General features: G+C 32.1%; 3 protein-coding genes across 3 annotated transcripts; 1 reads left to right on the top strand and 2 right to left on the bottom strand.

Annotated features, from left to right (window-relative positions):
• Positions 1 to 108: 108 nt before the first annotated feature.
• Positions 109 to 3,369, bottom strand: LOC125061567 (acylcarnitine hydrolase-like). Its single transcript, XM_047667042.1, has 3 exons — positions 3,026 to 3,369; positions 1,122 to 2,392; positions 109 to 414 (listed from the first exon to the last, which is right to left on the bottom strand). Exons 1-3 carry the CDS (start codon positions 3,191 to 3,193, stop codon positions 255 to 257), a joined length of 1,599 nt encoding a protein of 532 aa, XP_047522998.1. The 5' UTR covers positions 3,194 to 3,369; the 3' UTR covers positions 109 to 254.
• Positions 3,370 to 5,437: 2,068 nt separating this feature from the next.
• Positions 5,438 to 6,704, top strand: LOC125061569 (zinc finger protein 616-like). Its single transcript, XM_047667043.1, has one exon. It carries the CDS (start codon positions 5,670 to 5,672, stop codon positions 6,222 to 6,224), a length of 555 nt encoding a protein of 184 aa, XP_047522999.1. The 5' UTR covers positions 5,438 to 5,669; the 3' UTR covers positions 6,225 to 6,704.
• A 5,685-nt stretch (positions 6,705 to 12,389) lies between these two features.
• LOC125061622 (zinc finger protein 726-like) lies at positions 12,390 to 20,483 on the bottom strand. The gene is made up of 14 exons (XM_047667132.1): positions 20,246 to 20,483; positions 19,720 to 19,839; positions 19,363 to 19,516; positions 18,823 to 18,965; positions 18,544 to 18,756; positions 18,331 to 18,428; positions 18,107 to 18,214; positions 17,562 to 17,672; positions 15,905 to 16,012; positions 15,406 to 15,618; positions 14,725 to 14,836; positions 14,029 to 14,142; positions 13,498 to 13,647; positions 12,390 to 12,724 (listed from the first exon to the last, which is right to left on the bottom strand). Exons 1-14 carry the CDS (start codon positions 20,375 to 20,377, stop codon positions 12,599 to 12,601), a joined length of 1,902 nt encoding a protein of 633 aa, XP_047523088.1. The 5' UTR covers positions 20,378 to 20,483; the 3' UTR covers positions 12,390 to 12,598.
• Positions 20,484 to 22,698: the final 2,215 nt, after the last annotated feature.

Genomic DNA, 22,698 nt, shown 5'->3' with positions numbered 1-22,698 from the left:
ATACAATTAAGTTACTTTTATTAAATTAAGAAAAACCTTTAATCATTTATATGTACATTTAAAATCATAGTATGTTACCCGAAGAGTCCAGAAACCTATTAAGTAAGCTGGACTGTGCGAGCAAAAAGGTTATTTCTAGCAATCTTACATTAATTAAATAAATTATCTTAATTATATTTATAAAACTATGGGAAAGTATATATTGACTTCCAAATGGATTTTAACCTTAAACCGTTTATAAATACGGCTGTGAATTATTTAGTGGACATATCAGCGCTATATTTGTAGAAGAGTGCGCGCCAGAATTGTGCTCTCTCTGGCGTGAGAGGCGCCACGTATTGTGGTTCTAAGTTTATTTCTAAATGATGGGGATACGGCAGCCATTCTCCATTTGACACGTCTGGGGTTGGGGTTCTGGAAGAAAATGACATATTAAAACAAATGAATTACATCTGAACCACTCCTTTTCTATATCTATGTACTATTTATTCGCCGATGGGGTTCAAGTGTACATATATACAAGCGCTAATTAAAGATTTAAGTTGGCACCTGATAGTACCGGTGACCCCAGAGCTGGTGCTTTTTTCGCTCAACGTTTAAATGTCGTAATGCAGCGAGGAAATGCTGCCAGCGTTTTCTTTTTAACCCATTTTTAAGAATTATTATTATTACTATGTAGGTTAAGAATATTTTATGAATTATAATTCATTTGTTTCACCTTGGTGAACAGCAAAACTGGACTGTCACTTTTGTCTGCTTAGGATAATAAGATTACGAGCAGTGATTTTTGTGTCTAGAAATTGCCGATTTCTGGCAATATTTCCTTTAGCACACCAGTGTAAATGGAAAGATACACTCCGAAGAGATTCCAATTATATCCCCAAGCAGGCGCTTGATTCGAAGCCGTCAGGAAAGCGGAAACTTCACCGTTCCAAGCAAACCTGGCGTCGAGCAATTACAGATGAGGTAAAGAGAGTCGAAAAGACTTGGAGAGAGGTACGAGGCTAAAGACCGAATGCGATGAAGATCACTGTGTACACCCTCTGCCCTCTGTGTCTTATAGAAATTAAGTTATACCAGAAATCTCACGATCAAACACGAAATTTTAGTTAAGAACTTACCCAAATTTAGCGAAATTTGTCCACATCTGCGTCATGAAAGTAACAATTCTGGCGTCATTTTCATCCATTTCCAAAGGCAGTCTATCCAAGTCGAACACGTAAAATAACTCGTCCAAATTTGCTGTTGCATCCAGTGTACTGTTAGTCAATATACGACCAAGATTTCTGTTACCAATATAACTGAATAAATACTGATATACTGTATTATTCCCGTATAGATCTGCAAATAAGGACATTGGACCCACGTGACAGAAATCAGTGTTCAGGTTTACCAATCCTCCCACTAAAGCTTCATCATTTGTTATTTCAGAAAAGAAGGTATCTCTTAACATTTTCCGGAACTCTTCTTTGTCTTCAGGACTGAAGTTCCTCTGGTCTAACGCTGAAAAGTCTTCGTGATGTATTCTATCCATTTGGCCTGTTATTGTATTATAGTCTAAGATAGAAGAAAGACCTTCCACAGTGTTTAGACCAATAATTGCTGGTACTGGATGGAAATACTCTGGTCTGTTTGAGAGTATATTAAATGGAGTATCAGTCAGAAATGGTTCTTCACCTTTGAATACTTTTTCTACGGATGGAAGGAATACTGATTTAGCATTCATTTGATTACCTATTGCCTCCTCTACTTTGCTTATCTGAGTTTCCCTGTAAAGTTTGAGCAGAGTCTTTGGATCTTCAGATTTCATGCTAAGGGACTTGGCTAAATGGCTAGCTGTTTTGAGTGGACTATGGTCGAATACGTGAGGGGAAAATGGGGATCCACTCTCAGATATAACTCGATGGAACAATCCTTTCGTGCTTGGTGACATAGTTAGATAAATAGCAGCTACTCCACCGCTGCCTTGACCAAAAACAGTTACATTGTCAGGGTCTCCTTGGAAATTCTTAATATTCTTCTGTACCCACCTCAACGCCGCCCTTATATCCTTCAACCCAGCGTTTCCTGGTGCTTCTTTGATGCCTAAATTGAGAAAACCATAAGCGTTCAGCCTATAGTTAACTGTTACGACTATAACGCCATGGCTGATGAGAAACTGCGGCCCATAAAATATTGGTGAAGAGGAACCGACACCAAAATCTCCTCCATGGAGGAAAACCATTACGGGACAGGTTGTGTTAATGAATGCAGGGGTAAATACGTTGAGGACAAGGCAATCTTCGTTCTCGCTTGGGGCAGCGAGGGGATCGTATGTGGGAAATTGGGGGCAAAGAACAGCGCGATTGTCAGCTTTGTAGATACCGGAAAAGGATTCAGGTGGTGCTGGTGCCTGGAAAGGTATTAGAATATTTTAGTAGATACTATTTTTACCCGAAATAAAGTTTTACTTCTAATATTTGAAAAATATTTTTCTTTAAATGTATTTATTTATTTACACTTCGTTATTTTAAACATACATGTAAAAAATACAGGGGGGGGCTTATCGCTAACAAACTATTTCTTCCAGACAACTTTAGTATGAAAAAAGAAAAACAAAGAAATACCTGCTGAAGGTAAAGTGCTTAAAAAACATGAATATTTATTTAGGGTTAAGCGAACGTAATATGGTTTAAGTAAGTTAAGTAAACAAAACAATTCTTAATTGTTTTAATCAAAAGGTGTCACCCGTTTGGGACAGACCTAATCATTTAAATGAAATGTTTTGTTTTAACAAAAAAAGCGTAATAAATTATAGTATGTATATTTAAAAGTAAATGCAAAATTGTATAGCGATATTGACATTTTTGATTAAATACGTTAATTTATTATACTTACAATAAAAAATAAGACTGTTCACCAACTTTCATTTAAAGAAAATTAACAAAGAATTAAATCTGAGAGACTTTTAGAAAGTTAAGCCCTGTAAATATTATCTATGGCAAAATATTTTTCTTGTTACCAAATAGATTTAAAAAAAACTTACCCGAAATTTGATCGGTACAGCATATCTTATCCCCAAAAACTCGTAATATAAGCCACTCGATGCTAAACTACCCTGAACTTGGCCCTCCGTCGTTGTCACTATCAAATTATTCTCCATTGCAAGAGTAACGCCAAAAATGGCGGCAAATATGACAATTTGCCACTCCATTCTTTTTCAATGCAAATGAGGTTCTATTGAATGTGTAATGATAAGTTAACGATTAGATATTTGTCCATTTTATATAGTTATTTATCAAAAACTTTCGGAAATATTGCAATATTTATTTTACACCTTACACTAACACTATCGCTGCAGAGACTCTTTTCCTGTTTATTAATATTTAGTTTAAGTACGTGAGTTTCGATTTATAATTGAAAATCTTCTTAGTAACACTTTTACTTAACAAATCAACACCAATATAAAATCATGGAGTCAATAGTATTTATTAATATCCAGACATCCTTTATAAAAAAAAACTAATTTCTATATACTTCTCTCACTATATCACTAGTGTTGCGACATTGAAATTAAGTGACGCAAAACAGGAATGTATTCAAATTCCCTGTAGACGTAAATAACAGATGCCCTGAATCCGTATTACGTCAAAAACACCTTATTAAATTTTTTGACATGGATAATAAATACGCTTGTCATTTGGATATTTTTGGTTAGAAGGTTATAAATTGCTGATTGTTATGCATCTGCATTTAAAGTGTTAAACAGATAAGTACGTGCTCTTTTAAAATGAGATAATCAGATTGTAAGACAAGATGTTATGTAATTGTTAAATTATTATACAATTGTGTGAAATATTAATTGATAAACTGCCTTTCTTCAGTGGGTTTGTTTTTCTAATTATGTATTTGGAAGTGTTTACAAAAACACAAGAAAGTTTATGTAGTCATCATGTTAAATGCGTGGAGGAAGATAGATGCTGCTATATACCTCCAACCAACAGGGATCCTCGATCACTCTAACCACTGACTGGTTTAAAGGTCCTAGGCTAAGGTCAAGAAAAACCTTTGCTTAAAAGAGACGTCTTGTAGTGATTTGTGGGTGTCGCTACAAAAGTAATCATAAATGAAACTATTGTATAATTCATTGTTATTTATGTAAATCTATTATAAGTGGGGGAAACCACGCACCTGGGACACAAACGTCATCTGATTTACCAATCATGCGATCTCTGCCGCCGCCGCGCACCACCCATCCTAGTGATACCTAAAAATCGCTTCTGCGCAGGCAAGAACATTTGTTCAAGATGTTTGCCGGTATCTGCATCTTATTATCTGTCACTGAATCAGTGTGGGTGACAGTTAATTTTAATTAACAATAATAATAAAAAAGTAATTATGTGTTGCTTAGTAAAATTTATTCCTGTGCTATTTATAAATATATTAACTTATTTCTATCGTAAGGATGCAATATGAATTTTTATTATGTTAAAGACTTGATAAGTCGAAATAATAGTTTTTTTTTGTTTTTCAGTCGTAAACTAAACCACCGCTCTTTTCCAAATACAAAATAATTGAAATCTCACTTGCTCATTATAATCCATTTAAAATACACTACTTCATTTCTACACGTAGTTAATGGTAATAAAAACATGGAGACCGTTATAATTTTATGATATATAATCATTATATAATATAACTAGTGGACCCGACAGACGTTGTCCTGCATGATATTTCAAGCGATTAGTAAAGCAAAGTATGAAAGTACCGACTGCAGCGCCATCTGGCGGGCTAATTTGTGAATCTAAACCATTCCCAGATCCCCTTGAACACACACAAAAAATTTCATCAAAATCGGTCCAGTCGTTTGAGAGAAGTTCAGTGACATACACACTCACAGAATTATATATATAAAGATAAATAGAACTAACGTTTATTTTGCATATCCAAGTAAGAAACTTGTTTAACATTAGAAAAAAAGCAGCGAGGATATTCCAGTTTTGTGTACCTACATAACTAAATAATTTCCATCTATTAGGGCAAAAATATTATTAATAGATGTTCCTGTATATTTTTGTCAATTCTCTTGATGTTTTTATTGAGCAAATTGTAATAAAAATTATTATTAACTCAGCGATTGACCCAAATTCCAAAAGTATCGTTATTTCAAGGTCAAAAAAATAACGGCTATAACTCCCGTCCGGAAATGTGTCGTTAATAATTTCTTAAGAAGTTTTTATAATTTTTTTAGAATTTCGTTCTGTACAAATAGTTCTATATATTAACATTGTCACAGTAAATACATAACGGTATATGTAACTTATTTAATGTTAAATCATGATATGTTTATATTAATATGTAACAATACTAGTTTACACATAGTTTCTGTAAAGAGAAAGTAACTTTTATTTCCGAACGAACTTTGCTGTCGTCAATTTCCCATCTGTCATATTATTTGTTTTCGTTTTGACATTTACTTTCAGTTAAAATTTTTACAATTAATTTACTTATTTTTTTAAATAATAGTTTATTATAGCAATAGTTATTTTAGATTATTTTTATTTAAACAAAAACTTACTTTAACTAGTCAATTATTAACTGAACTGAGTTTTAGTACAATCCATCCTGCTTACGTGTTGTGACAAAAAATAATGCAATAAAAGTTAAATTAAGTCCACACCAGCCTAGTTATGAATAAAAAACCAAGAATAGGTCCGAAAATACGAATCACACGTCCAGCATTACGTCGGAAGCCAGAGAATTTACCACCAAATTTCGACGGAAAGAATTTCATTTATACTTGCCAATACTGTTGTGTAAAATTCACCCAAAACAGTCATTTCTTTCGACATATGACGTCGAACCACCAAACCCAGCAACGACAAGCTACTTTTGAATGCAATGACTGTCAGATCATGTTCAAAAGAAAGAGTAACTTGGATATACATTGCCAAACTCAGCACCAGATCAAAAGTAAGTCAAAATGCGAGGCTTGTGCTATTACGTTTAAGTCACGTTACTGCCTTCGACAACACTTAAAGTTGAAACAAATTTTAGCTGAAAATTCATGTATAAAATGTCAGAAAAAGTTTACAAGCAAAGATAGACTGAATAAACACTACAACAACAAACATACATACAAAAATGTAACATTTGAGTGTGATTTCTGCTCTCTAAAGTTTAAAGCAAAGGAATCGCTATTAACTCATTTGAAAAGAGTACATAATCGGTGTAGATTTTTGTAAAATAACAGTTTACCCGCCCATGGCCTAATGTCTTGAGATTTTAGATTATTATTTATTCATAGGACATTCATGAATTAAGTGTATTTCCTTCTCTTTTAATACCAAAAACTTTTATTTAGCTATTTTTCTAGTTTTTACAGCACTTGGGATATCTTTTGTAAAAGTACTTTCATTAATTGAACATTTAATTTAATGGTTTAAATCTATCTGTTTTCTGTTTTGTAATTAAGGTAATATTCATGAATTGTCTGCTTAAATGTACATTATTTTTAGATTAATTATTACTTTTTATAAATATAAACTCGAATATTGTCTTCAGGGCCATGTTAAATCTTATAATTTTGAACCTGTTTACTACTTTTCTTTCTAAGGTTTTATTTCATTAATGTCTGCTATATTATTGTCTCAACACATTTTGATACAAAGGTCCAAATGTATTTTATTAATTTTCAAATATTTGAATAAACATATTTTTGGTATGTTCAGTTTAAAATGTTTGTTACTAATTTAAATGTAATTAAATTTATACAAAATAAATTAGCATTTTTATATATCTTCATAGCTACATCATATCTGTTTATGCATCTATTAATTGATACGGGTCATGAATCTATCTATAGATTATAGAGTTATAGCTAATCATTTTAGACCTTCTGCCTGTTGTGTCTTTAAAGATTTTAAATTTTACTTTTATTACGAAACCTACTGAGCTTTAGAGATGTTTGTTTGGACGTTGGAATAACAACATAATAATCCTCTATGCTAAGTTATGTACCCAACAGCAGCACTACTAACTGGTATTAATTAAATTAAATCAGATTTTATTAACAATCAATCAATGTGTAATAACTTCTTTTAAAATATATTTATAATATATATTTAATAATTTAGCCTAATGCCTAGCATTCCCATTTGGAATGATTTGAGAGTTTTAATAAATCAGTGCAGTGTGTCCAGCTGCAAAGTGATATATCATTTACTATTTCGGTAATAGCATTAGGTCATACTGTATATTATAGTCTAAAGACTTACTGAAGCCTAAACTACTATTACTACTATGATAAACAGAACTGTCACTTGTCAGGTTTACAAGTTAAATGATTAAACAAAAATCAAATGAAGTTACTTTGAAAAGGGAAAGATTTTTAAAGTACATATTGTTTTGTGTTTATTATTCGAAAGTATTATATATTCAATTATCTTATTCTTTTTAGAATTGCTACATCACAGTTATACAATAAGTAGGTACCGATTAAGTGTGGTTTACGACTACTAGTTTCGTCGATCATGAATGAGAAACCAATAAATAAATTAGAATGCATTCGAGTTCGGCACAAAAACAGATTAATACTTAATTGCAAAAAAATGGGCACTCATGTTCCTTATGGAAATTTCCGTTCTCAAGTCGATTTCAGTTGGTTAAATGAAATTTAATTGTTTGACGTAGTCTGTATAATCGTGTAAATTAATACGCGTGAAGTGAATTCTGGCAATTTTTGATGGATTTTTTTTCTTTATAACCGATGTACACGGCCAAACAAAAAGTTGTGGTCACTGGTCGGCAAAAAGGAGGTACTCAAGCTGTGATGTTGGCAAGAGCACACTCGTTATTAAGTTTTTACATTAGTTACTTTAATTACGTTAATTAATAAAACTTAAAAAATCTTTTTGTCTATGTAGTGTGTTTCATATACATATTTACTACATTTACAAAAAAAAATAATTCAAACATGAAAGTTGTGAAATGCCTTCAATGTGACAAAACATATCGTCAAAAAGACCATAATATGTTAATTCGACTTCTAACATAAAACGGAAACAAAAATTGTTTTGAATGACTTACTAAAACTTTAAAACTTAAGCAGCTGAATACTTAGATTGTATGCAAGGAGTGAAATATTTTGGTAATTCTAATTAGAAATTGATAATGTTATATCTATATAATAACTACAATTCAAAGGAAGATCTCTGGCCGTCTTCCCGGGAAGCTCAGCGCCCTGTAGATGCACATTGCACAGGCGGCCCTTCGTATTCTGGGTGGACAACTCTACGTTCTATGACTACCAACATTAATCAGTTATCGATTTTGGGGTAGACGGTCCAATTTAAGTTTTAAGTGAAAGTCTTTAAGTTAGAACTTATCTTCTGGCCATTATTGGTTGATTGGCAGCATGTTCAATGTGTACCTTTGAAATATTTCTTATAAAATGTTGCTAATAGGATTATTTTTGAAGAATGTTATGATGTTTGTTGTGATGTTTTGTTGATTTTGTGTAAACAGTACAGTGTAAACTTTTTATAACAAATTTCAAGGTACCGAGCATTTTTTCGTCATAGAGTTTTAGTTATAGGGAGGAAATAAAACAAATTTAACCAATTACAATAATTTGTATATGTCACCGTAAAGTTGTAAACACCGTTAGATTGTAATCTATCTCGCGAGATTATGAACTGTCGAAAGATTGTGAACCTCAACGTACTGCTTACAATTTAACGGATGTAATTCGTACTCATTTTTACGTTATATGCAACTTTTCGTTATATCGAATAAAGTTATAAAGAGTTTACACTGTATGTCGTTTACTGGCAATTAAAAAGTTAGTGTAACATTGTTTCTTTGACAAATACTGTGTTATTTCTAACTTTTACATATTATATATATTTCTAAGTTTTACATGATAAAAAGACCCTCAATTAGGGCTGCATGCAAGAGTTCAATTATTAGCGATAAAGCACTTTTGATTATATTTAATTTGTTTGTTGAAAGATTAAGTTTATTGAAAGCAATTAAAGCAAAAAAGGCGATAAACCAGATTTATTGATTGGCTTGGTCTCCGTAATATTTTGGATTCATTCGCGAATATTCGACGAACCAAACATCCAAATTTTTAGTGTCGTGTCCATTCTGTCTTTTAACATAGCCGTAGCCGGTGAAGCGCTTTCTTGATAGATACAGCAGAGCTATAGAGACTGAAAAATAATTTATATTTTATAAATATTCTCTGATAAACTCGGCAGGTTGTAGCCGAAACCGAGGCCAGGGAACACACTAATACACACGTATAACCTGGCTGTTTCTTGGCTTGTTTTTTTTTCTAATTCAAATCAATGGAGCTTTGTACTCTAAAGTGATTCATTATCTGTGGAGGAAGGAAGGTGATTCTCTCCAACTTAAAGAGACTCGAAAAGTCTAATCATTGACGGGCCAAAGGCCTACCTGTGGTCCCTGCGCCACCTGTGGTCGGAACAGAGTGTGTTCGTTTTTTTTATTTCTTCTTTGTTGAACAACTACATCAGAATTGGGTACAAAATTTCAATATTTAGTTTTTTAACTAATTCTTAGTTACTACCGACGCAGCAAGGAGTTTTTATAATTTAATTTGAAAGTTCCAATTGTGAAATTTGGTTTGCTTTATTTAGTTTTCAAATGTAAATACGTAAATTTACTTACATAGAAATAATAATTTCAAAATGTTTACGAACATTTTTGTTCTCGTTAGCAATTGTGTGAATCAATTTATAAGGTAACATACAGTCTAATATGAACAGTAACGAGTCTTTAAATCTAGAGTGTTTTACTCAGGGTAAGATTCAGAAACTAGACTTTTTTGTTAAGTTTGATTCAGAGTCAATGGCTTAAATAAAAAAAAAGGGTGCGTGTACTTATGTACGCGCGTAAGAAGTTATACTTCTTTGGCATTATTAAAAATAGTTTTTGATTGCATGCAAATAATTAATAATTACAATTAAATAATCAAAGACTGGAAAAGGAGTCATTATAGTCAATAATTAAAAGTCCTTTATTTGTTTAAAAGGTAAATGACAAATGTCATTATGATCATTCAAAATTCTTGGCATACGAACTTCACGCATATTCTATTTCTTTTTACTTGTAGATTGTCTTATTCCTATCTCGCTCACGCACGCTATAATCACACTCCCAATTTTGTGTCACAGGTGCGCGCGCATCGTAAAATTTCAATCTCATAAATTTTTCATAACGCGCCTAAAGAAGTATAACTTCAAAAAAAAATAATTAATTAATTTACTATAGAATAAAAGATACAGGTATCACTTATTACACGCCATTAAATTTGTATCGGTAGACATCCCTACTCATCGAAAAGAAGACAGAGGGTGTAGGCCGTGAGAAAAAGCCGGCGTAAAAAACTCTCGGTACTCTTTTAAAATAGCAAATTATCAAACAACAGTTATTTTAAAACAAGTATCGCAAATTAATTAGAAGTAGTCCCAGGCCCTTTTATCAACTAGATAATCGTTAACTTTGTAGTAAGTAAGCCTTTTTACACAGCTTTTGTTTAATACATTTCTTAAATTCTATCTATCTCTCTCATAGAACGTTTATGAGACAAAATAACAATTCGATACAAAACAATGTCTAAAATCCGCGAAATATTAACGTTTCTACTGATTATATTTTCCTGTCAACTGTGACTAAAACGGCAATCAAATCTTTAATTTTCACCTTTAATAATACACGTTTCATTGCTAACTATAGTTAGCACTAACATAAATCTAAGAGCATCAGTTTTTATGGTAAATTAGTAAATGGTGACATCCAGAACAGTAACCTCTTTCAGGACATTATCATTGTACTGATTAATTTCCAATGCAAGGTTTAAAATCAGCAGTATTTTCAGTCAGGCGCCTCTCATTCGAATACTTCGCGATTTAAACGGATTAAACAGTATTTCCGGAGCTATATTCGGTAGTGGGCTGATCAATTTTAAAACCATTTTAAGTGCCTATCTGATACCTAATCCGTATTGTTAAACATAAAAATACTAGTAAAACATAAATCTCATATAAATACTCTTATATTTGAGTCGTTAATTCAACAACAAGCAATAAAAATTAATTTGAAAATAAATCTAATCTTGTCGGCTACGACCTGTCGACTTCTGGCGACCTTCACTAGCATTTAAGTTATATTTTTAGGTTCTACAATCTATGGTCTCTATATCGTGATGTTTTTTATTTTTCTAATAGCCCAATAGGTGAGCTTATGTGCCTGACACGCAGTGGCGTAACAATAGGGTGGCAGGGCTGGCAAAATGTCACAGGCCCTCGACCCAAGAGATATTATGTTCTGTGGATGAATGTGAAGTCTCCAATACGGATTGGGCTAGCGTGGGGACTACAGACCATTCCCTCTCGCCTAAGAGAGGAGGCCTATGGCCATTAGTGGGACATATACAACGTGTAATTGAGTACTGACTTCCAGCACTGCTCTACTCATAGATTCACACACTTTTTGTCAAATTGTGTTAACGTAAATATTATGTAAATGTGGGGAAGGAGTAAAACTGCTGTAACTGTAAGAGGCGGGCTTTTTTTATAGTAAAAAGGGCAGTCATCGCAGTCCATGGAAATCCATTTTAGTGGGTGCGTAGCCGGCCTTAAAAGTGGCTGCTGATAGGGGTAATTTAAATCATATAATGTCCTTCTAATTATTTTTTGAGGGTATGACAAAAATTAAAACATTTTACCATCGAAAAATTTATTCGATTAAAATATTTTATCGGATTTAACACCGATTCTATAAAAATCTATATACTACACTTATAAATACAAAATAAGATTATTTTAAAACTATCTACCGTCTTATTTATAAAAACAAATTGTACTGTACTGTAAAGTACTTTAACTTTGTCTCTTTCTTTCAAATTGTGTTTATTCTGTAATGAAAAGAGAGGAGAATAACTTAGTTAAAACGGTGCAATAAATTTTATAAATATAGGTTGAATAACTAATATGGCATCAGTAATCCTAAACATACTTTTACCGTTACCATGGCAACCGGGTTAAAGAACAGTATGGTTACCATAGTAACTAGCACGGTATTTTCAGTAAAATAAGGCTGTATGTAATTGTAGTTTTTGTATGTTCCAATTTATGTCAGCGAGAAGGCGCTGTTTCAAAAAGTATTTTTTTTACATAAATTCTGTATAGTGTAGTCGTGTGTACGAAACGCAGAACACACAATCGCACACAGAAATAATAATTTAAAATACTGGGGGTTTTAAATATACAAACACGGTATAATGAGTTTAATATTTTTGTGTTTGAATTTTTTCTATATTCTGCTGCTAGAGGGCGTTGTTTTAAAAAAGTTTTGGTAATAAATTCTGTATTACACACACAATCACACAGAAATAATAGTTAAAATACTGAGGTTTTATATAAACAAACACGGTATATCTAGTCCAATAAGACTAGGTAATTGTAGTTTTTATATGTTGGAAATATAAATTTCAGCCGCTAGAGGGCGCTGTTTTAAAAATGTTTTTTTTAATAAATTCCGTACGTCCGTGTGTACGAATCACAGAACACAATAACAAACATATCGTTTCTTATATATTCTGCACAATATTAATTGGTTGAATCTGCGCTACATTGACGTTCTGCGGAAAATATTGCATGCGATTCGCGATTTCCACTTCATACGAATCTTGCTTCTTTGGGAGTGCGCGTGATTGCTGAAAAATAACATTTAACAAAAATTTAGCACATTTGAAACTGGAATGGACAGGGGTCTGAAATCCGAGACAATGAATTTTTCTCTTTAAATATAATTGAAATTAAAAAAATATCTGTCTTGCATATAACTAGAGAAAGCTCTGATACAAAAATACAGATGAGTACTTATTTGAAACGAAGAATTAACATATTTTAAGTATTATGTTTTTTCGTTGAAATACTAATTATTGTCGTTTGTTTAATGTTAAATTCCAGTTTTCTTTCATTTATTTATTTTTGTTATTGTCTATTAATGTACTTACTTTTGTTTTCTGTTTCATATTGTTACATGTAATCTGTTTTAGCTTTGTACAAATATGCATTCAAGTAGTACATTAAATTGTTATTTACATTTTAATTATTATATTTCATTATTTTTTGATTTTCTTAACCTTTTTGGAATATATTTTGTTGCTTTTTCCTCATTTTCTTTTCATATATTATTTTTGAGCTTTTTGTACTTTTCTAACCGTTCAGCTATTACGATCTTGGGATAAAAGCGACGCTTAGCGTTTATATTTGGTTTAGTTGGTTTGGTTGGGTTCTAGCTAAATACAAATTGTACAGGACTCTGAAAAATACTACACCATGACAGACAATGCACCTTATCGATAAAACAGAGCAAGCGCCAACTAGCAGCCCAGACTGTTTTACCGACGTTTGAACAGATAATCAGGGTGCTCTCATAATTTTTCCCTAACGCTCCAAAAGAAGTGTAACTTGAAAAACTCACTTTTCGCTTATTGTCGTGCATCATGCGCATGTGCTTATAAATGGAGGTCTGCCAGGCGAAGGTGGCTGGGCAGAAGGAGCACTTGAAGCTCTTCGTGTCCGTTCGGTTCGTGTGCATGGCCCATACGTGGCCCTTCAGCCGTTTCACAGTCTGAAAAACAGATTATTTAAAAAAAGTACGCGCGTAAGAAGTTATACTTCTTTGGCATTATTAATAATACATACGGATAGTTAACCTTAATTGTATTGAAGCACTTAGGAAGGTTGATGAGCACAGTTCTTTCACAAATATTTTCTAATATTAATTAGTATTGATTTAAATTGAATTTATCAATTTTTCATAACGCGCCTAAAGAAGTATAACTTTAAAAAAACAAAAAAAATGAAGAAAAATATTGATTGACCCTTGATGCGGATTATCCATCATGCTAAAGTTTTAGAAGCTTTTGAGTTTTTGAAGCGTACACAAACCAACATAGCATTTATATATATATATATTTCTTGAAAAATGAGGGCACCACACAAATCTTACCTTATAAGATTTCCCGCAGATCTCACACAAATGCTCACTCTCCGGCTCCATTTTGTTCCTACCCTCATGTATATTATTCATATGAGCCATCATTATCTTAGCAGTTTTGAAAGGCTGAAATAAAAATATTTAATATAATATAATGCTATATCTACAATATATGTCACAATCTATTCTAAAATACATGACAATTATTGTGAACATAAAATAACAAACAAATGCAATATTACTCCATTTTTAGACTTTCCTAAACCCAATGTTTAAGACACTTTCCGAACCCAATATCCAAATTACGAGACGTTATTTACTAGTGGATTTCAAGCTACGAAATAAGTTGAATTTACAAGAAATCTGTGGATTTAAAAAAAATGATTTTTCAGTATTTATATTCAAAATGTTTGGGAATCAATCGCAAATAATATCTGATATCTAGGCTGATCACCAACTTGACTATTAGATTGACAAATCATGAAACAGGTACAAAAATCTGAGGTCCAGGCCTAAAAGGTTGTCGCGCCACTGATTTATTTTTATTTTATTTATATTGTTTTCTTAAAGCTATATTTTCGAAAAACGTACGTATTCTAGTAAAAGTGTTTAGAATAAAAAGTGCGTGAATAATAAAAATAAAAATTAAAGTGAGTTGGCTAGTCCAACATAGGCCTGCCACACATAAATTATTACTTCAATATATACCTTATAGCACACTTGACATCTATATTTAATGCGCTTGAGATGTTCCCAGTCGATGTGATCCACCATACACCATTTCGCTGCAAATCGTTTGTTGCAGTACTGGCACGCGTGGCTGAAAAACCGAACTTTTATATTCTTCCTTTCTTCGGCCTTCTGTGCCTGACACAGGTCTGACAGGTCAAAGACAATAGGCTCACCTGATGTTACGTGATACGGATGGACACTCAATGCCAGAGGGCTCGCGAGTGCGTTGCCGACCTATCAAGAAACATTGTACGAGGGACTGTTATACGATAAGGAGTCCTTTGGTGATCAGTTCTGATTTTAAATCATGGTTACGGGGTTATCTAATTTTTTTAACAAAAAAAAACTCTGAAAATCTGACAAATTCTCTTTTATATAAAACCTCAAAACGGCCGATATTGACCGAAATTCATAAATTTTTGTGTATATTCAGGTCGTAAACTTTTTAATTTTTTTAATTTGTAATAATCTTTAAAACAACGATTACCAGACCGAATAGTCTATTAGTAATGGGACATTCAAATGGGAAATTTTAAAGGTCGGCAACGCACTCGCGAACCTTCAGGTAATTTCCCCCCGTATATACAAAAAAAAATTAAAAAAATACTTTAAATATTTTTTTTTGTTCTACCCTCATAACAATTAAATTTTCTATACCTTAAAGCACTTTCATGGACATGTTTCTTGCTGAGTTTCATATGATTATTATAACAATCCCGACTGGAAAATGTTTTCCCACAATCTCTACATTGGTGCATGGTCCCCGATTCTTTTTCCCGGTGATTCCGGGTGTGCCTTGCTAGATTCCGCTTCCACAGAAACAGCTTACCACATATGGGGCACGGGTAGTTCAGTCCGTCGTGGATTACGCTGAAACATTTATTTAAAGATCAAAAAAACGTGTGCTTATGTACACGCATTAGAAGTTATACTTCTTTGGCGTATCAAGATAAAAAACTTTTGTAGAAAAAACTACACTAACAATAGAAAAACTAAAATGTTGACTATAGCTAACTTCAGGGTGTCGGTTTTTTGTGACGGTGTGCGCACGCATCGTTAAAATTTACTCTCATCATTTTTCCCTAAGGCGCCAAAAGAAGTATAACTTCAAAAATCATTTTATTTGTCTCATATCATTTTTTTTTTTAAAACTTACACATGCGCCCTGTAGCTCTTCCCTGAATAGAAAACTTTATCACACCCTTTACATGGTATGAGCATACTTTTAGTTGGTTTCTTCGTTGTGGGAGTTCCTGACATCGACCTGAAAATTAAAAATATATAAACAATCTTTAAAACGTTATAAATATATTACGGAAAGTGAATAGGGTATGTATTTGTGTGTGTGTGTATACATATTTAATTGTGGTACTTATAATTAATAATAACCACTCAGCATTATACATTTAAAATACCAAGTTTATGTTACTAGTACCTATATTCTATAAATAGACACATAAAACTAATAATAAAATAATATACATTGAAATAAATAACTAAACTTAACATAAACTAAAATACATATATCATTAAAAGGAGCAGTCCCTTTAGGCAAGGTTCCGAAGATACTGGCAGCTTTCCCCCTTTGAATTGCTAGACTAATTCTTTGTCCGAGGTAGCTGCCAGATCTTCGGTCTCCTGTGATGTCGACTAACCTTTTTGAAATTTCTTAAAATACATATTATATATATACAGATTGCAGATTTTGCTTGGTTAATTCTCACGAGCTAGCTCAAATTGTTTTTGAAGTTATACTTCTTTAAGCGCGTGATGAAAAATTGATAAGAGTGAAATTTTACGATGCGCGCGCAACGTGACACAAAATTAACAGAATGAAGTTGCCCACGGAAGATGCTACGGCATTGGACATCATTTAAAAACAACATTCGAATAATAATAGAATTTATGTTACACTTAATGTAAGAGAATAATAATAAATATTTATTTCAAATGTAAACTGAACTTTATTGACTATAATGACTCCTTTTCCAGTCTTTGATTATTTAATTGTAATTATTTGCATGCAATCAAAAACTATTTTTAATAATGCCAAAGAAGTATAAGTTCTTACGCGCGTACATAAGTACACGCACCCTTTTTTTTGGTATTGAATAGTCTATTTACCGTAGTGGTTATATATTAGGTGGGCTGAAAAGTTCGTAGATTGATATAGATGGCGCTACTAGTCTATATATATAAAAATTAAACCCGTTTTCCGTTGTCACGACATAACATGAAACCGGCTTGATCGATTTGTCTGATTTTTTTAATAATATACCTTGAAGTACGAGGATGGTTCTTACGGAGAAAAATTAAAAAAAATTGAGTGAAAAAGTCTAAAAACAACACTTTTCTATATTCCCATACAAAATATTCGTAATAATACTTAAAAGTCAATTTGAACTTTAATACCATATCATAGAGTTCAAGTGTTAGTGGAGGGGTTCCGGGAAGGTAAATTTTTATTTTTTGACATAATGTATTTGTTGTCTTATCAATTTTTTTTTTATCTTAGCTAGACCGGTGTCCCGAATAGCAGAATAAGTATTTTAAACAAATAAAGAATCGACTGTTAGGCGGTACGATGTTCGCCAGGCCAGCTAGTATTAAATAAATGTGATTTTTAGTTAGCCCTAACCAACGAATTCAGACGTAGGGTAGATCACAGTTCTTATGGGCGCTCTGAAGACAAACTGTGACCCAAATTGCCGCTAGGCGGCGTGACAGTCGCGTGCGGCAGTTGTACTTTTAGTTTGTGTAATAACAATAAATAACATTCTTAATACCTAATAATAATAAATGTAAATACTCACTTAAGATGAGATTTGAGTGTGATCTTATTAGCGAACACCTTTCCACAGCAATCGCATTGAGGTCTCTCTTCATTGCAGATGCTTCTATGATAAACGAGTTTTGACTTTGTACTGAAATAAAATAAAAACCTGATTTAAAAACAATATTTACTAGATTTGAACTAACGGCAAAATAACTCAAAAATGAATGAACCAATATTGATGATGTTTTTGTAAGAGACCTGGATTTAAATTATATAATCTTAAAATGGCTTTTAGTTTACAATTAATATGCGGACACACATGCATACAATTGCTTGTGCTTGGATAAATTCCAATAATATCTATACAAATCCATAACCTCTTTTTGTCAAAGTCGGTTAATAATATACATTCATCATAAATTACTACATATTTCATAATGAATATTTAACCAATATCAAAATATTTTTTTAAACAAAACTGCAACATACAGATTATCTACAATTATTTTTAATATTTATGGAATTAAATAAATGTAATGAATTATTCAAATAAAATTGAATAAAAAATGGTTCCAATCTTACCTAAAATCTTTATTACATATAGAGCAGACATATCCAACTGACGGTTTTGCACAATCATGTCTCGACATAACTCCTTTTAATGTTGTAACTAGACCGCATATTCGACACCTGAAAAAATTAATTTATAATAATTATAAATACATATGTATTTTTTATTGGAACTAATAACTAGGAAACAATAATTAATCACTTGCAATACATTTCTAACACGAGCTGTTACTTACTTGTAAGCACTGAAATGTTGATTCCGATGAACTGATATATTTTCCTTATTAATAAAATATGCTTTGCATACATCACATTGTATTGAGGTTTTGTCTTTCTGAAAAATATATTTCTAATATATAAAAAAATTAAAGGTTGAACTAATTAATTTACTTTGTAAACATTTTGTAATGATGAATCTTTGCTCCATTTACTTCAACTTTAACACTTACCGGTGAGTGTTTTCCAGCTATATGATAATCCATCAACTTCTGTGTTGCAAATATTCTCATACAATCCTCACATTTGTGTTTGACTTTAGCAAACTCTTCACTGGCGACATCTTGCGATCTAACTGACCACATTTCCTGTTCATCCATTGTGTATAATTCAACAATTTCTTGTGGGAGGTTTTTTAAACGGTTTTTTAACACAGGTGATTTAATCTAAAGAAAAATTTTGATTAGTGGGACCATTTTTGTATTGTATTACTTGTAATAAAAGATTATTACCTTCTCTTTTTTCTTCTTCTTTTCTCTCTTTCTCTTTTTATCAGTCCCTTCTTTCTTTAATTCTACCAAAAGTGTGTCATCTTCTGATGACTGTGTGTCAAAGGTGTCTCGCATATCATAGGATTCATCCTTTACATCAATATCTGTAAGGAATCAAATTAATCTATTACACCAAACTTATCGCTTAAAACTTTAGCTAAACTTAAATATTGTATAGATCCCAACAAATATAAACAGTGACAGTATTCAGTGCATAGTCCACAATAAAGATATAGGCTTAAGAATATTTAATTCTTATAAAATGTTTAATATAAAATACGTATTGCTTGTAATACTTTATAAGACACTTGGTTTATATATAAAATTTGTTTATAAATTGTCTGGAAGCAGGCCAGTTGGAAGGTTGTAAACATATGTTTATTTTATAAGTCTAAGTGGTCAATAATTTTTTTATTGATATTTTTTTTTACCCTAAGACATTAAAAATGTAGGGATACTTTTGTCATTTTAAATGCAAATTGTTAAAAAAAAGAGGCTTACTTATTCCATCACAATCCTCTTCCTTAACAACTTCTTCTTTAATGGTGAACTCAACGACTTGTTCCTCATAGGTCACTTCATGATTATTCACATGTGTGCCCAATTTAGTTGTTGCATGTTGTGATAAATCATGTGGAGAATTTAGGAAAGGATACTGAAATTCAAATTATTATCATTTTGTAGCAGCCTAATAAGATGTAAGCTAAAATGCAGACATGTGTTGGTCTTAAGCCGGTTGAGAAAAAAATTGGTCCTACTCAATGTAAATTATTTATGCAAGAAATGAAGAAATTTAACAGGCTAAACCAAAAAGGTACAGTAATTAGACAGATTTAAAATGTTGTAAGACATACATACATCTCGTGAATATTTAATAAGGACATCATAGGAGTCAAGAACTCTCTGTCGGAATTTCATTAAATTTTGTACAGCCGCTAGGCATTCCCAGCAAACTTGTATGGAGAGACCATCTGGCACCTGAAAATGAGTTAAAGTCTCAAATTAAAAGTTTTTAATGTTAGAGTAATGTAAACAGGGTACTAAGGTTTATGGAACTAAAGATTTAAATAAAATTGATACTCAAAAATCAATAGCAACTCCAAATACGAGGGTTATTAAGTAAAGAAAAGATAATAAATATAATTACTCTTGCTTAAGCAGCGGAAAGCTGTAAGATACATATTTATGATAGAAGTTCAAGAACGACGAAGTAATTTTTAAGTGTAATGGCGGATCTAAGGTTTTCTGTTCCCAATAAAACTATATTGTAAGAAACTTTTAATATTATTTATGACTAAAATATAGTAAAAAATTATAGTAAAGTTTTTTCTATAATAATATTGAACGCCATAAAAGCATAAAAAGCAATCATTTTTAAACTTACTTCGATTTCACCGATAATTTTAAACGCTTCTTTCACTTCATTTCTGTAAAACATGTTTCTGTCGTAGTTGAGACAGCCAACACATATACCGTTTACATTATATCCTTCGATATTTATGTCCAACTCCTTCATTTTCCTGTTTTTCTAAAATTATTTTTTTAAAGGAATAATGAAAGCTTTATTCCTTTCTATCGGACATTTTGTTTTGATTTTGGACTGCCATTTTTGACACTGTTACTATTTGACAGTTGAAGTCATGCCTTCAGCCACAGTGTGTATGCATAGACTATAGGCTGCAATAAAGTAATGCAAGTAATACAATATTATGTTAAAATTTGTGATTTAAACCGGGCGTCTTTATTCATTATCCTATGAACAAGGAGAGAACTTAAATGTGTGATGTGATGTGTGATGATGCACCAGGTACCGCCTTTGTCTATAGGACAGTTGTGATATTTAAAACAATTTGCTTCCATATTAAGTAAACACTTAATATAGGATTACCTATTAAGAAAAAGACAAAAGCAATGCCTTCTTTACTGTCAATATATTTTTTTTAAATTATATACATTGTACAGATCGAAGAAACTCTTGGTTTTTTCACGATTAGTTAAAACTACTGCTTAGATGTATTAATGTTTTGAAATTATTATAGGTTGTATTGAAGTGTTGCCTTGGCTTCAGTGCGAGTCTCATCCCTATGATTGTAAGTTCGAATCCCGGCTGTGCACCTATAAACTTTCTACGAGGGCTTAACACTCGCTCCTTCAGCGAAGGGTGAATGAAAACTTCGTGAGCGTACCGGCATGCTTTAGACCTGTCGACGCCATGTGACAAGCACCTACTGATAACTTACTTGCTTGCACGAAACATACACAGACGGACAGGCCAGTCTTACAAGGTTGTAACGACACTAGTTTTTTTTATAAATAAAAGGCCGTAGTGGAAGTAGGAGAAGATTTTATTGTTAATATCGAGAACAATCCAGAACAGCATTAATTGTTTAATAATATTTTAAATTACGAAATTCTTAAAACGCTACTTAACAATTTCTGGTGTATTGAAAGTATAAACAAAGAATACCTCTTTCTTAAAACACAAATGTTGATGTAATAATGGTCAGCAAGAAAACATAAAAATAAATACACAACAATTTAAAATAAAATTGTCACCAGTCCAGGACCCAAGAGGGCGTCATAACATTCAGTGATACGTCATGGAGACGTATCACTGTTTTATGTTATGTTATTATTATGTTACTTTTTATAGGTATGTTAACTAAAGCTGGCGGCTTCAACACATTTACACTTTGTGCTTGTGTAGTGTCTGTGAATAAACGCGAGACGTGATGTCAAACTGAAATACAATCATAAATACATCATGAATAGACTGTCCGTCGTGTATGAGTGGACTAAAATGTATAGCATGGCAAAAAAATCATATTTTGAAACATACTGTATGTGAAATTGCATTAGTGTGAGTACTGTGAACCCGCCAGCTTTCGATAACCGACCTATACGTAAGGTGATTATGAATCTGTATTTCTCTCACGCCACGGATTTTTTGGCTTTATACTGGTAATATTCATTGTCCTAACTTAAGTATGCTCTCATATTAAGTATTTATGTATTTTACTGACTCTGATTAACCTAAGACATGTAACCACGATGTTGTTCTTCGCCATATGAGGTATTAATTAAATATAAATTTCTACTGGAGGATAGCCGCAGTTTAAACGCTGTGTGCGTTTTGAGAAGGTGTGATTTGGAAACGGAACTGTAGATCAAAAATTCAATACATTTTTGTCATACTTTGCATTAAATGTCGTTCCTGAATCCCACCCTTTAGACTGCTGATATCAAGATAATTTAAGTACATAGAATTTTTATTACATTATTGTACATGTTAAAAACCTTCTTTAACATAGTTTAAATTAACATATAGCATAAACTGATATGGTGTTTGTACTATTACAGATATGATCGTATTATAAATAAGCATATTTAATAATTGGACATTTTATAGATTAAAACTATACGATTATTATAATTGAAATAGTAAAATAGAATCTAGTAAATAGATAGTAGGGTGACCTAAACTTGGTAAACTAAGGTAAATATTATCTCCCTACTAATCAAAAATAGGTTTAATTGGACTGTTTATTTGAAGCACTCATCTGTCATTATATAGTCAAGATCATCACAGAGTTAATACAATTAGAAATAAATAAAGTAGTGTACCTACTGTAAATAGCATTCTCAATTGAGAGATTTAACTACTTCCAACTGCATCCAAAAACGTCGGTATTGCTGTCGCTATTGGATGTTGCGGTCTGTTTTTGAAGTTGCTGTCATGTGGAGCATAGTGCAATGGTATAGCTTACAACCATTTAAAAAAAAAAGAACTTGCCGAATAAACGCGCCGAAGCTACGGAGTTCTCTGCCAGTTTTTCT

This window comes from Pieris napi, chromosome 23 (assembly GCF_905475465.1).
Source record: "Pieris napi chromosome 23, ilPieNapi1.2, whole genome shotgun sequence".
Taxonomy (NCBI): Eukaryota; Metazoa; Arthropoda; class Insecta; order Lepidoptera; family Pieridae; genus Pieris; species Pieris napi.
This window is presented reverse-complemented; position numbering and strand designations above follow the sequence as displayed.